A 12036-nucleotide genomic window follows, 5' to 3' on the forward strand; every position below is an offset into this window, starting at 1 on the left:
GTTGTCCGTGCGTCTAGTGTCCAAACCAAGACGACTACCCAATCGGGCCTCAGCAGCGCTTAGTCTACCTACCTGGGCGTTCATATCACCAGCAACCACAACGATATCTGAGCTTTTAGCCTGTTGTAGAAGGGCACCTAGAGCGTCATAGAAACTGTCCTTGGCAGATTCAGAGCTCCAGTCAGTTGGGGCGTAAGCAGAAACAATAAACAAGGTGCGATGAACCTCACTTCCTCTAGATTCTCTCACCGATGTTGCCAAACGAACCGCACAGAGGCGACTGTTTACGGGTATCCAATCAAGCAGAGACGCTTTCGCTCGTTCGCTCAATACAATACCCACCCCAGCATATCCAGCTGCAGCGGCCTCTGCATCACCAGAGGTGCGCAGTCGGAACCTGGAAGAGAGCGAGGGGGCAGTCAGTTCGATTACAGTACTTGCGTCCTGCGTCCTTGTTTCTGACAGACAACATACATCAATACAGAGGGAATCCAGCGTACGCGCAAGAGCCACCTGTTGACCTGCTTGCTTCAGTGTGCGAACATTGAAAGTGGCTAAGTAGACAGGCTTTCAGGGGTTGAAAACAGACTTCGAAGTGTTTAGGGTTGTAACTGAACTCGGACGTGCAGAAGCTGCAGCTGAGTGTGATGCAGGGCGAGCAAAACGGTCAGTCCTAGAGCTGGGACCTGCGGATAAAGTTTTCAAATTTGGGCGGGGGAGGGCGGAAGACGGAAAACGTGAAAGTGAAAGAAGGGAGGCGTCAGCAGTAGCCTGTTTTCGCTTACCCGCCCTGCTGTATGCAGCAAGTAAGGCGACCCGGCTGATGGCACCACGCGACGGCCGATGTGGCATGAGAATATTGTTAGTTGTGTAGGTCATGGTTGTACGAGGGCTGGGATACTACCAGGGCGCCACACCTAGACAGGAGGACGATTAGGGTCCTCAACCAAAGCCTTTGGCTCAAAAGCCCAACCGCAAGGCAGCGGTGTTTGGCGGGAAATGCAAATGCATTACCATTTCTACGGAACAAGTCGCCACATGTTCCAACCCCCAACCTGGAGGTCCAGGAGACTGTGTTCGTCAGACCTCTAGCCATTGACCAACCTGGTATGAGAGACTCTGTGAGTGTCGCGGGACACTCTCCAGTATAGCTCAATGGATCGCTGAGGTGCGCAAACCGTCACACCACGGGGGAATCAAGTTGCATTGAGGCCAACCACAGAACACCATGGCATTCTTGTTTCCGTCTCTTACTACGGCGCTCCCATTCTATCCAAAGCATGTGTGGAAGACACAAACACTTTGAGAAGGTTTCAGTTAGCAGCCGTTTCCTCGTGATGATTCCGTATAATAAAAGACGTGACTAATTTATCGTCCTAGTCTTTGGTGGGACGAAAATGGCTCCTAGTGCGTCTTATTCTTAGCTATCTGTAGGTTGTTCCCCAGAAGATATCAACTTCAATTAAATTCTTATGGAATCGGAGTGAAGTGTATTTAATTTTGGAGTCCTATTGCAGGGAATCCCTCGTATAAGTCCAAGTTCCAAGTGTTCCATTTTGTATTCAACTGAGTATCAGGAGGTCCAAAGCAATGGGATGACTGGGTATAATCCATGCCCAGTTGAGTGATGATGTCTGATAGTCAGATCAAGTAAAGCCATGGACGAGGCGATATGAAGCGACGAACAGCAGTTTAATATGGACGGTCCAAGCCGCTTGATATGCTGTGGATATAATTCTGTGCTCAAGCTAAGTGCTTCTGATAAGCCCGGTTTTCACAAAACTGGTCTGATGGGCTGGGATGTGACGTCTGATATTCACAAATCAAGAACAGGTGGCAGGGTATGACATACTCGGTCATGATTCCCTTTCACTTTGTTGAATAGCTTAGGATAGAAATATCTCTCGGTTAACACCCTGGGTATAAACCACATTCGCAAAGTCCGCTATATTGCCTGAGAAACGCATTTGAGGAAATCCGGATCTTGCATGCGTCTATAAACGAAATCACAAGAATGTCAAAGCAGTTTACAGTAGGGCATTAGCATCTGGGGAAGGAAATGAAGCGCTCTAATCTGAGACTGAGCCCTGAGAAGTGAACAACTCCATGAATTGTACACGGACCGTTGTATTTTCGAACAGGGCGATCGTTTGAGCGCTCATATCGCTTATATTTACAAGTGTACTTGAGGCCGCACAGGTTCTCACCTGTTAGTTCTACGGTTCTATGAGTTCCTCTCTTAAGTGCATATATACTCCTTATACATCGATGACCAGTTGCAATATTCAAAAGCTTGAAGTCATTAATTTAGAGGGGAGTTATAGATGAAGAAGAGTGGGCAGTCCAATGCTCTGTTTACTTCCATAACTCGTGCGTTTCATCAAGAATGTTCTAGACCATATGGTCGCTTGTATTCACCTTACCGACAGAATCGTGTGTACATGTGTCGTCGCTCAGTCATTATGAAATGTCGCGTAATGGAGCACTCGCAAGTCAACTTAAGTTTAATATAATTGCACATTTATTCGACTACCACTTGTCCTGCACACTTTTACGTCGCATCTGAAATTTACTTACACTATTTTCGTCAGCACCTGTGGAACGCATGTTTCAGTACTGTACAGAAACCGCTATGGAGTATTCATGAGCGTTGATTCTGATACTGGCATTAAGCAGAATCTGGTCGTATTACAGACACACAGTCATCTCATTCCCACATAACTGTTCAAGATAGCTACAAGTATGCAGCCGAACTATCGACAACTGATTAGATCTCATTGGCGGTCTTTCTGAAATAGCGACTCCTCGCCATGACAACCTAAACTTGGTGCGGCATCGGGAAACTCTGCCGGAAAGTCCGTTTGGGTGGAATAATGCACCTTATTTGCAGTTGTCCCTCACAAACAGTTTTCCATCATGAACTCACCCGTAAGGCATCAAGTTCAAGAAAACCGCAGTTGTTGAACCAATAGACGGTAGATCATCCATTTTGGTTCCAACCTTCTCCAGTTGACTGAAAAGTCATCCCGCTCATGTTGCATCGTGCAGCTGCTACGTGCATTCCATAAGCGAGAAACAGCCAGCCGCTATACGGCTTCCACAAAAAAAAACAACTAAACTGGTGCAGTTCGGCTTGTAAACAACACGTTCAAGAGACTTAATACCGAACGAACGGCTGCTACTGTTTGGAGGAATGTGCAGAAAGTCACTAATTTATGATCCAGAAACGTTAGAACAAATCTCTGCTGTTAGGTAACAAGCTAAGGTTCCTGTGTTTGGTCATGTCAAACCCACAGGGTATATATTTTCAAGTGTACTAGAATTCTTCTTAGTCTAGCAAGAATCAACGTCTTGAATGGAAAAGTCACTGTAGTAAATGCACGACCAAAAATGTCACCTTTGGACTCATTTGCATCCTTCGCATTAAAAAACAAGAACCTTTTTAACAACAACATGGACTTTTTATTTTTGGTCAGCAATCATAAAATCTACCTACAAAGCGTACCTTATGGGACAAAGTGACCGAGAATTCGTGTGCATTAACAAGCACTGGTTCTTTGATGAGTACTTTCGTGACCCACTGTACTGGGAAATAGCACACGTACCTGTGAAAAGTGTGCAGATTTCACCGAAAAATGAAGAAAGATACATGCGTTGTGATTTACGTCCTGAATATATTTTTAGTCAAGCAAAACATTTGATGCACTCAACAAAAATCAGTTCTGCTCAATTAATCGGTCAGATGTAATCACACTGGTTATTTTAGGGTAGAATAGTCACGTCATTCTGTGCTGCTTACATTGGAGACTCAGAACAGATTGCCAAGACAGTCATTTTGCCATGTTATATGTAAAACCACCTTTAATTCCTCAAGCACGCTGCCGTTCTCCCATGTCACGATATATTGCCATTCAGATGATGATCCCCTCTGTACGTGGCTGGAGACGCTGTAAGGAGATATCTGTCAACCCATGTCAACAGTTTTTGTTGCCAGTCTATCCACTCTGCTTGAGTAAGTGTTTGGAGGTGTATGAACCTAGGAATACTTGTGCCGGGTTAGCAATGTCCCTTTCCCACCCACTTTTATCCTTTTCTTCTACAAATAAATGGTTTTACGGCAGCGAGACATCAGTCATGATCACGGATAATATGCTGTTCGTAATGATGATGACATTAAAAATTTTTCGACCCCTGGATATTGCACTCATGAGACACCCAGCCACCTCTTTTCTTTAGGTTTCGTGAGAAGTTGGACACCTGGAATCCTTGAAATCCTCTTTAATTCAGCGATACACAAGCACTCAAAAAAAACTACATGCCGTCGAACGGTATGTATCGATTCCGACCTTTCCCTATTAGTAGCAGACTATTTCGAACCATCTTCCTCTCTTTTTCTACCCTTCAACCGTTCTTCTTCTTGATGGATATCTGGGACTTCGCGATTTTGCCATGAGGCCCAAACGGTTGAGATAAGTCTGCATTTATCACAGTGGGCTAAACAAGGACCAAGGCATTCAACGTTTCCGCATACTATAACGCAGTCCGTCGAAGTAAGAATAGCATGTTGCCAGACAAAACTTTCGTTGAGTCGGTTCATACACAATCACTGAACTACATACGTACCCACTAAACCACCACTCAGGAATCTTGATGGAACCCTAACTCATACGCCGCATTCTTATTTGAATGTCATACACTCCGAGAGTAAAACGTCACATCCATGAGGCAGTCCCCCGTGTTAAAAACAGATAGGAAATGTTAAATTTCCTACAGCTCCGGCTAAAGACTTGGAATAAGGATACTTCAACCATTCAAATACGTATACTTCTGAACGGTTTTGGATGCTCATTTCGAGAACTCATTGGAACTGATTCTTTGAAGCTCATTTTCTTATACATGAGTGCAGGTTCTGAAATCTTGTGTTACTCTTACCTTTCAACCCTACATATTTACTGCCTTAAAAAAGGTGATTACTGCGGAGGCAACTAGGGGATAGTCCTGTCTAACGAATGTCGGACCTTCTAGCCGTGTGTAATGCCAGTGGAGTCAAAGAATACCATTCGCCTAACACTGATTTTTTCATCACCTTCCTGCCCAGATCCGATGGGATCGTGTCACCGCAGTACAGACAGCCACTCCTTTCAGGGATAGGTTCGAAATCTGACTAACGTAATTTGTCGTGATCGACTTCCCAGGTAACTCCGAAGCTTGTGGCTTGGGCAACCCGTTGGAATCTTGCTCACGAGCAAGATTATCTTCTGTGATATCTGGATTACAAATACTGCAGTGTGCGGCCACATATCAATTATTTGGTCTTCCGAAACAAAGAAACTGTTTCGTTGAGCATAGTAAAGACTGGTTTAGGTTGATTGTTCGCCGTCTTATAGCCCTTTGATGGAATCAAGTTTGAATATTCACTTGAGTAGGATATCATCCACAAAGAAATAGTACAGGGTGGCTAATCCCATACGTAGCAGAAAAAATGCGAAACGTTGATTAGTCAGAATGGTTGGTAGACGTGCAAATTACTTGCTTGTCCCCGCCACCATTAATTCGTTCGGCCAGAAGATATCATCTGCATTCAGCTATGGAATCTATTAGAGTGCGACGCAACTAATAAAAGGTATGGAAACTGAGATATCAGGCCTCGATGGGGCAGTCGAGAAGACAAGAGAAGTCTCTAAGTGAAGAGCGGTACATTTTGGAAATCCAGTCTTACTTGTAGACATTCCTTGAAGTCACCACGTATTATAATAAAGCAAAGATTTAGACACCGTGCCATTCAACTGAATTACGTAGAGGTGTGAGCAGTCATGCGCTTCTCCGTAGCTTCGTAGTTGAGGCCCGCGTAGTAACTAATGGCTTCGCTTAATTCCTGAAGAATCCCTTCTTATTTTACCCAAGTATCGACCAACTTCTTGGGTTCTCTAAGGCATATAAGGGGTTCACCAGGTACCAGCTCGGTATGAATAGAAGATCAAGAGTCACTCTAAACAACCCTGTCATAATTTTCTCACAAAATGGATTCAAACACTGTATCAGTTAAACCAGACTAGTAATGGGGTATAACGTGCAGTCACCAGATATGCATTGATCAATAAATTTCGAAAATATGTCGTATCAATGATGACGACAGAGTCTTGATCCACCGTAACACAAAAATCTGGACTGACTTTGTTGAGCGCATGGTATGAAAGCTGTAAAAACACAGTGGCAGTCCAGAAAAAAATAATGCCTGAATGGCCAGCCAAGTCCCAGCTGTCTGTTTGCAAAGATACGACATTGGACAATGTGAAACATATCCTCTGCCGTCCCGCTGTCCCAGATAGTGCCGTACCACGCTGCCCAGGTTGTGGATGTCGACAAGTACAAGTTGGATGTCATCTCTACCCACCTCACTATACTTCACTAAAGGAGGAGGAACAGCGGCTTGCTTACCGAGATTACCTAGATTCTTTCAACGACCACTGTATCTGCGAAGCTGCTCGAGCCAGTCATATTGTGCCAATCATTCCATGTTGTCCAGAAATTCACAAGTGTCATTGCGATGAACCCGTATGTGGGAATTGTGACTGTTCAAATGACACGAGTAGCACTGATAGTTGCACTTGCTGCAGGCCACCTGAGAAGAATCCGTCCCGGGGTTGTTGCGACTGTGACGAACATATGCCGGATGTGTGCTACTGCGACGGCAAACCCAGGATTCTACGCAGTGCGCCAGTACGGAGTAAATGTTCTTGTTTGCAGAAAGACCATCACATGACTTTAACGAACCATCGGTGTCACTGTTAGGCACACTATTCACGCAAGGCTATCACTCACTATTCTTCTGGTGGGTTAACTTTTTTTCAGTTCTTTCATCTTCTCCTGGTTTCTATTTTATTCCATCGGTTTGCAGCCTCCGCTGAAATAAATGCACACAAAATCTGTCGTTATTTTGTGTTCGGATTTATTGCCTGATACGCCAGGTTCATATTTCCTTCAAGGATTTACGCATTTTCGTGAAGTGAAACACTGTACACTAACGCACTGGATGGCAGCTTAGGGGGTCGAAACCTAGTCGAAAGATGCTTGTGCCAAATCTAGTCAGTTCACTTGACTCTATTGTACAGCAGTTGTCTCTAAAGCGTGAATTTTTATCCGTTAGTTGCCCTAGCCTTAGTGAATGAAACTGTAGCAGCTGGAATCACTGTTCTTCCGCAAATGGCTTATAGTTGAAAGACTAATTAGCTGCCTAAATCAGGTAGACTGACAGCCTTGCTTCATCGAGTTCATACCAATATTATTGGCTTATGTTTGAGATCGTATTCTGGCGAACCGCATGTACTCCGTGAACCAAGAACTGCTGACCCGCGGATCTGTTTCGGATGACTCCAGTCAATTACATCCAATATATATATATATCGACCCGCATGTCCTCCGTGAACCAAGAACTGCTGACCCGCGGATCTGTTTCGGATGACTCCAGTCAATTACATCCAATATATATATATATATATATATATATATATATATATATATAGCCGCCCATTATCACCATCATCGATATGGCTGCCGACCGATGTCAATGACGTTCTTGTTGTCAGTTTCTGTCCAAATTACCTGAGTGAATGTTTGGAGGTGTAGGTACCTTGGAATGATTGTGGTGAGCTTGCACTACGTCCCCTCTCCCTCCCCGTTTATTCTTTTGTTTACAACCTTGGCTGTGTACTAGTAGGAATACAAGCGCTCCATACGAGCAGCCAAACGAATACTCTGGACACTCCACATTCACGTCCCTATAAATGAGCAGATTTTCTTCTATCCAGATGACTATAATAGATTATTCGACCCTCGCAAGATGGCCACTAAATTCACTGTGATCAGCGCACAAGTATTCTTCCCTCCAAAACAATGGATCATTTAGCATATCTGCTATTCGCGACTCACTAAATACACATATCATTTTCAAGACAGCATACGAAAGGTCATCCCTGTCAAGGTAGAACCGTTGGGAAAAAAATTCGTAGACCTTATCGAATTGCTGTTTACAAGTGCCCAAAGACGATCATACTGTAAGGTACGAAATTCGGCTGCTGCAGTAATTGTTTGACGACCAAGGGCAAGGAAGGCAAAAATATTCCTAGCGTCCTCTGTTCCTTTGGTGCGTGCTTGTTTGTGTAAAGCCATATATGTACACTATCTTTCAAGCTTTCTTACAGCCTTGAGTATGCCAGTGACTCCAACGCAAGAATCCAACCAACTTTAGTAGAATGCCACGACTGACTTTGTCCTAGATAGATTCACGGAGGAAATGGCTCCTCAGCGTGTGATTATCGGCTTGCATGATGAGAAAGCCAGGGAATCTTCGTTATCAGAAGATGGGGCGATTCGGATGTTTGGAAACGCCGGTGAACCGTAGGTTTCAGTGAACCGACGCTTATGCTGACGTATCATCAGCAAGTGAAGTCTGAAACACACTGCAAGTTTCAATGCAAGTGGGTTCTTCCGAATGGAATAGACTCAAAAACAACAACCAGCCGGATATCTAAAATGCTTCTTAAATTCAACCTGGGTTTAGTAAAACATGTCAACAGAGTATGCACTCCGTTAGACATTCGGATTGCCCATTGATGGCTGTGTGTTGAAGTATGATACTGATGATTTCTCAAGATTGTCAGAATAGATGACATTCGTCTAACTACCCTCGGGATTCACGATGAGCGTCCCTCTGTTCATTTTATGTGAACTGACTAGTGCAATGGTCCCAACGGAAAAAGAATAGCTTCGGACAGATATGGATCAAATCCACGTTTAGTTTGCAACTTAATGAGTCTCTTTTTTCCCCATTCGTACGGCACTCAAATTTTTCACAGCAAATCGCATTTTGTTCGCGTAACTTCCGCCTCACAAATGAAGCCGCGCTGTCGATTCGTCCCCCTTAGGCGGGAACTTCTGGATGCTGATTGGTGAGCAATCAAAGAACAATACGTGTATTTTATGCTCCTCTTTCTCCATGTTCAAAAAGAATTGCGACGGGACTGCCTTTCCCGTCAGAATGCGTATACTTACGGTAGTCACCGGTGGCAAAACCTCTGTCAGTAATGAGGCAGCTTCATACGGAACACCACTGGTGAATAGTTGATGTTGCGGAAGCGGACACTACAAAGAAAACCTTGGCAACCTGGTTCCAGAATAGGAATCAAGTGAGTAGGGACAGTATACAGCGGGCCCACCTACCTCGTTGTACTTTGGGCAGGTGGACGTTGAAGGCATCCAAAAATGCGCTCGACTTCGCTACCCTCGACGCTTGGATGCAATATGAAAGGGCCCTGTGTCCTGTAATGCCTACCTTTTGTCAACATAACGAGGTCTATTTGTGAAGTCTGAAGTCAATTTTCGTGCTTTTGGCTGAATAGAATCCAGTCTATTCACGTTCAACCTGCCCACTGTTGCAGTTTGAGAAACTTCATGTAGTCAGGAAGTCAACACGGCCCTGTTAGGGGTGTTTCTACTGTTTAACACGTCCTTGGCACCGTAGTTTAGCTGCAACACCCTTTCAGTGCCCAGTTGCCAAACCACCCAAGGGAAGCACGAGGGCTGACATACCACCATGTTGTCCAATCCTCGACAGGAGCGGTTGAGTCGCTGAGGCTGGGTTCAAACCACGGACCTTCCTGTTAGTAAGCCCACGCATTAACCACCGAGCTTATCAGGAGCGAAAAAACTGACCTTGATGGCACACGCATAGGGATGACAGGGCCACCGGATTGTATGCTTACCATGTTCTTTATTCGCAGTATTCCAGATGATAAGTTCAAAAATATTCATCATATGGACTAGACTGTGGGTTCTACCCACTACCTTGGGGGGTTTTAGCCAGAATAAACAAAATCCGTTTACGCGCTCAAATCTGTCTGGCTAATCACGTCAAGTTGACCAGAGAGAACCAACTGGCACATTTTTCCTAGTTTTTTAGGGAAGATCAAACTAACTCAAACTGATTTTTTCCGAATGACTCGTACTAGAGTGCACCCTAGAAACAAAAAAAATCAGGCAACAGAAACTGGATGAACAAAACAAAATATGCGGGGGATAGGCACAGACGTAAACTGATACAGCGTACACCGTATTTCTCCACGACAGCCCGCCATAGGGATATCCTTTTCAGGCAACCAAACTGTTTTAGTCGCGCGCCAACAGTCAAATTACGTGCGTCCCTGCTCGTGACTGCAAACCTCGGATGCAGTAGCTCAGAGGGACATCACAACCCAGAATCAGGCCAGGAAACCACCTATTCTGCTCGTACCTGCAAAGAAGCAAACTCATGTCAACAATGTGTCATGAGACCAGTTCGTAGCCTGCTTTGCGTATGCGCATGATATTCTACATATATATGCGTTCTTATATGCTCCTCAGATATCTTCCTGGTGAACGTTACCATTTTCAGTCGTTTTGATGCACACAGTAGTTGCCGTAAGCGCGTTATCCACCACCTGCACGCTAACTTACCCAAAGGTTTTTCGGTTCACAATTTGAGTAGTGGACTAACTTATAGAAATAGTGGTATCCCCTGTTCTGCTACGTTGTTAGCAAGCCGCTGAAAGGTTAGAATTCAGTAATCTGTTTCAGTTATACATACATCTTGTATTACGTTGTTGAGTATTCGCCTTCTTAGTACATACAGCTCGCATTGATCTGGCCTGAGTTGACACTGCAACTCAGGCAATGTTTTGTATCAGCTGTCACAACTCAGCGGCACCAAAGGAAGCACGAGGAGGAACAGGCTATGGTGCTGATGAGGTTCTGAGGGTTCGTGGTCAGTGAGCTTCCGATACTTCATTGATCAAAACCAGCTAAGCAAAAAATCTAACCTATCCTATAGTGTGAATTATGCGACAGTCCGCTGAAATCATTACACACTGTTGCAGGTCCTAAGCTATTCAGTGACAGCATCACCCGCTCATGTTGTCCCACAGCCCATCGAATGCTATTTGGTTTCGATTTGTTGAAGGCAAGCAATCCAGATTGGAGGTAGTCGGTTGCCAACTGAATTTTTGTTTGATGCATTGTGCCCAACGGTCCCCTTTGTTGAAGATCAGAGTCATTATGGTCCACCATAGTTTCATTGAAAAGAAGCCTCCGAGGGCCAACAGACAAATCAAGTGGGACAGCCTGCGACCGTTTCCAGCATTTTTGCACCTTCAATTTTCCGGCCTTTCGGCTCTGCCAGGCTTTTTAATATGCATAGACGATGTTTTACCTGGTGTCGGATGGTGCGTCGGGCGGAGCTGTGGTTACGATCGGGAAGAATCTGTCGCCGAGCTTCAAACAAAACACGGTCCTATCAGAGACCCAATGTATGGATGAGGTCGGCTGGGTTGTGTTGCAAACGGAAGCTCCGGCTTTGAGCAGCGTTTTGGACATCTGTTCCCATTGGTCGTTAATACCCGATACCGGAGCATCTGGCAGGTGTCCATGGAGTCAATATTTAATAGTTTGGTTTGATTTCTGGCTTCTCAGTGCCCGAGCGAGATGAGCGCCTTTTACGTAGACCCCAAAAGCGCAGTGAAAATAAGCAGCGGACAAGTTTATGGTCAGAGTCCGATTGTGAGAGAATGCACGAATCTCGAGATCAGAATTGCATTGGCCAATCTCCACCGCCTGTGACACCAGGTCTCAAAGGACGTGTATAAGATGAAGCGCGGGATGTACGTTTGTAATTGACCCGGCCATCTGTAGTGGTACTTTGCTATTTTCAGATCTTTAACCAGAATTCGTAGGACTAGAGGTGGAATAAGTTCGGAACAGTGAATCCACAATGCGTGATCAAGGAGTGGGTCTTCGGTGAAGCAGAAGGTACTTCACTCAAAGAATACATCTAGCATTGCAAGTTACGAAGGCCGGCGCATGCCTACAAGTCTTTTCTGCTGCGGAATTCGGAGTGGCGAAAACTCAGAGGTGAGTGGAATCTGATATGGAACCAGGGGATGATGTTACGAAGTTTGAGTGCCGTTGGTGGTTTGCCTTCCAGGATGGTGTTCATGTGACCCTCAC

General features: G+C 44.9%; 1 protein-coding gene across 1 annotated transcript; it reads right to left on the minus strand.

The window, feature by feature from the left end:
* Window positions 1–960: 960 nt before the first annotated feature.
* On the minus strand, window positions 961–11406 carry T265_06503 (hypothetical protein; the record flags this gene model as incomplete). The annotated part of the gene is made up of 5 exons (XM_009171777.1): window positions 961–1055; window positions 7603–7703; window positions 9535–9656; window positions 10903–11203; window positions 11243–11406. 5 exons carry the CDS (start codon window positions 11404–11406, stop codon window positions 961–963), a joined length of 783 nt encoding a protein of 260 aa, XP_009170041.1.
* Window positions 11407–12036: the final 630 nt, after the last annotated feature.

This window comes from Opisthorchis viverrini (genome assembly GCF_000715545.1).
Source record: "Opisthorchis viverrini unplaced genomic scaffold opera_v5_133, whole genome shotgun sequence".
NCBI classification, from domain to species: domain Eukaryota; kingdom Metazoa; phylum Platyhelminthes; class Trematoda; order Opisthorchiida; family Opisthorchiidae; genus Opisthorchis; species Opisthorchis viverrini.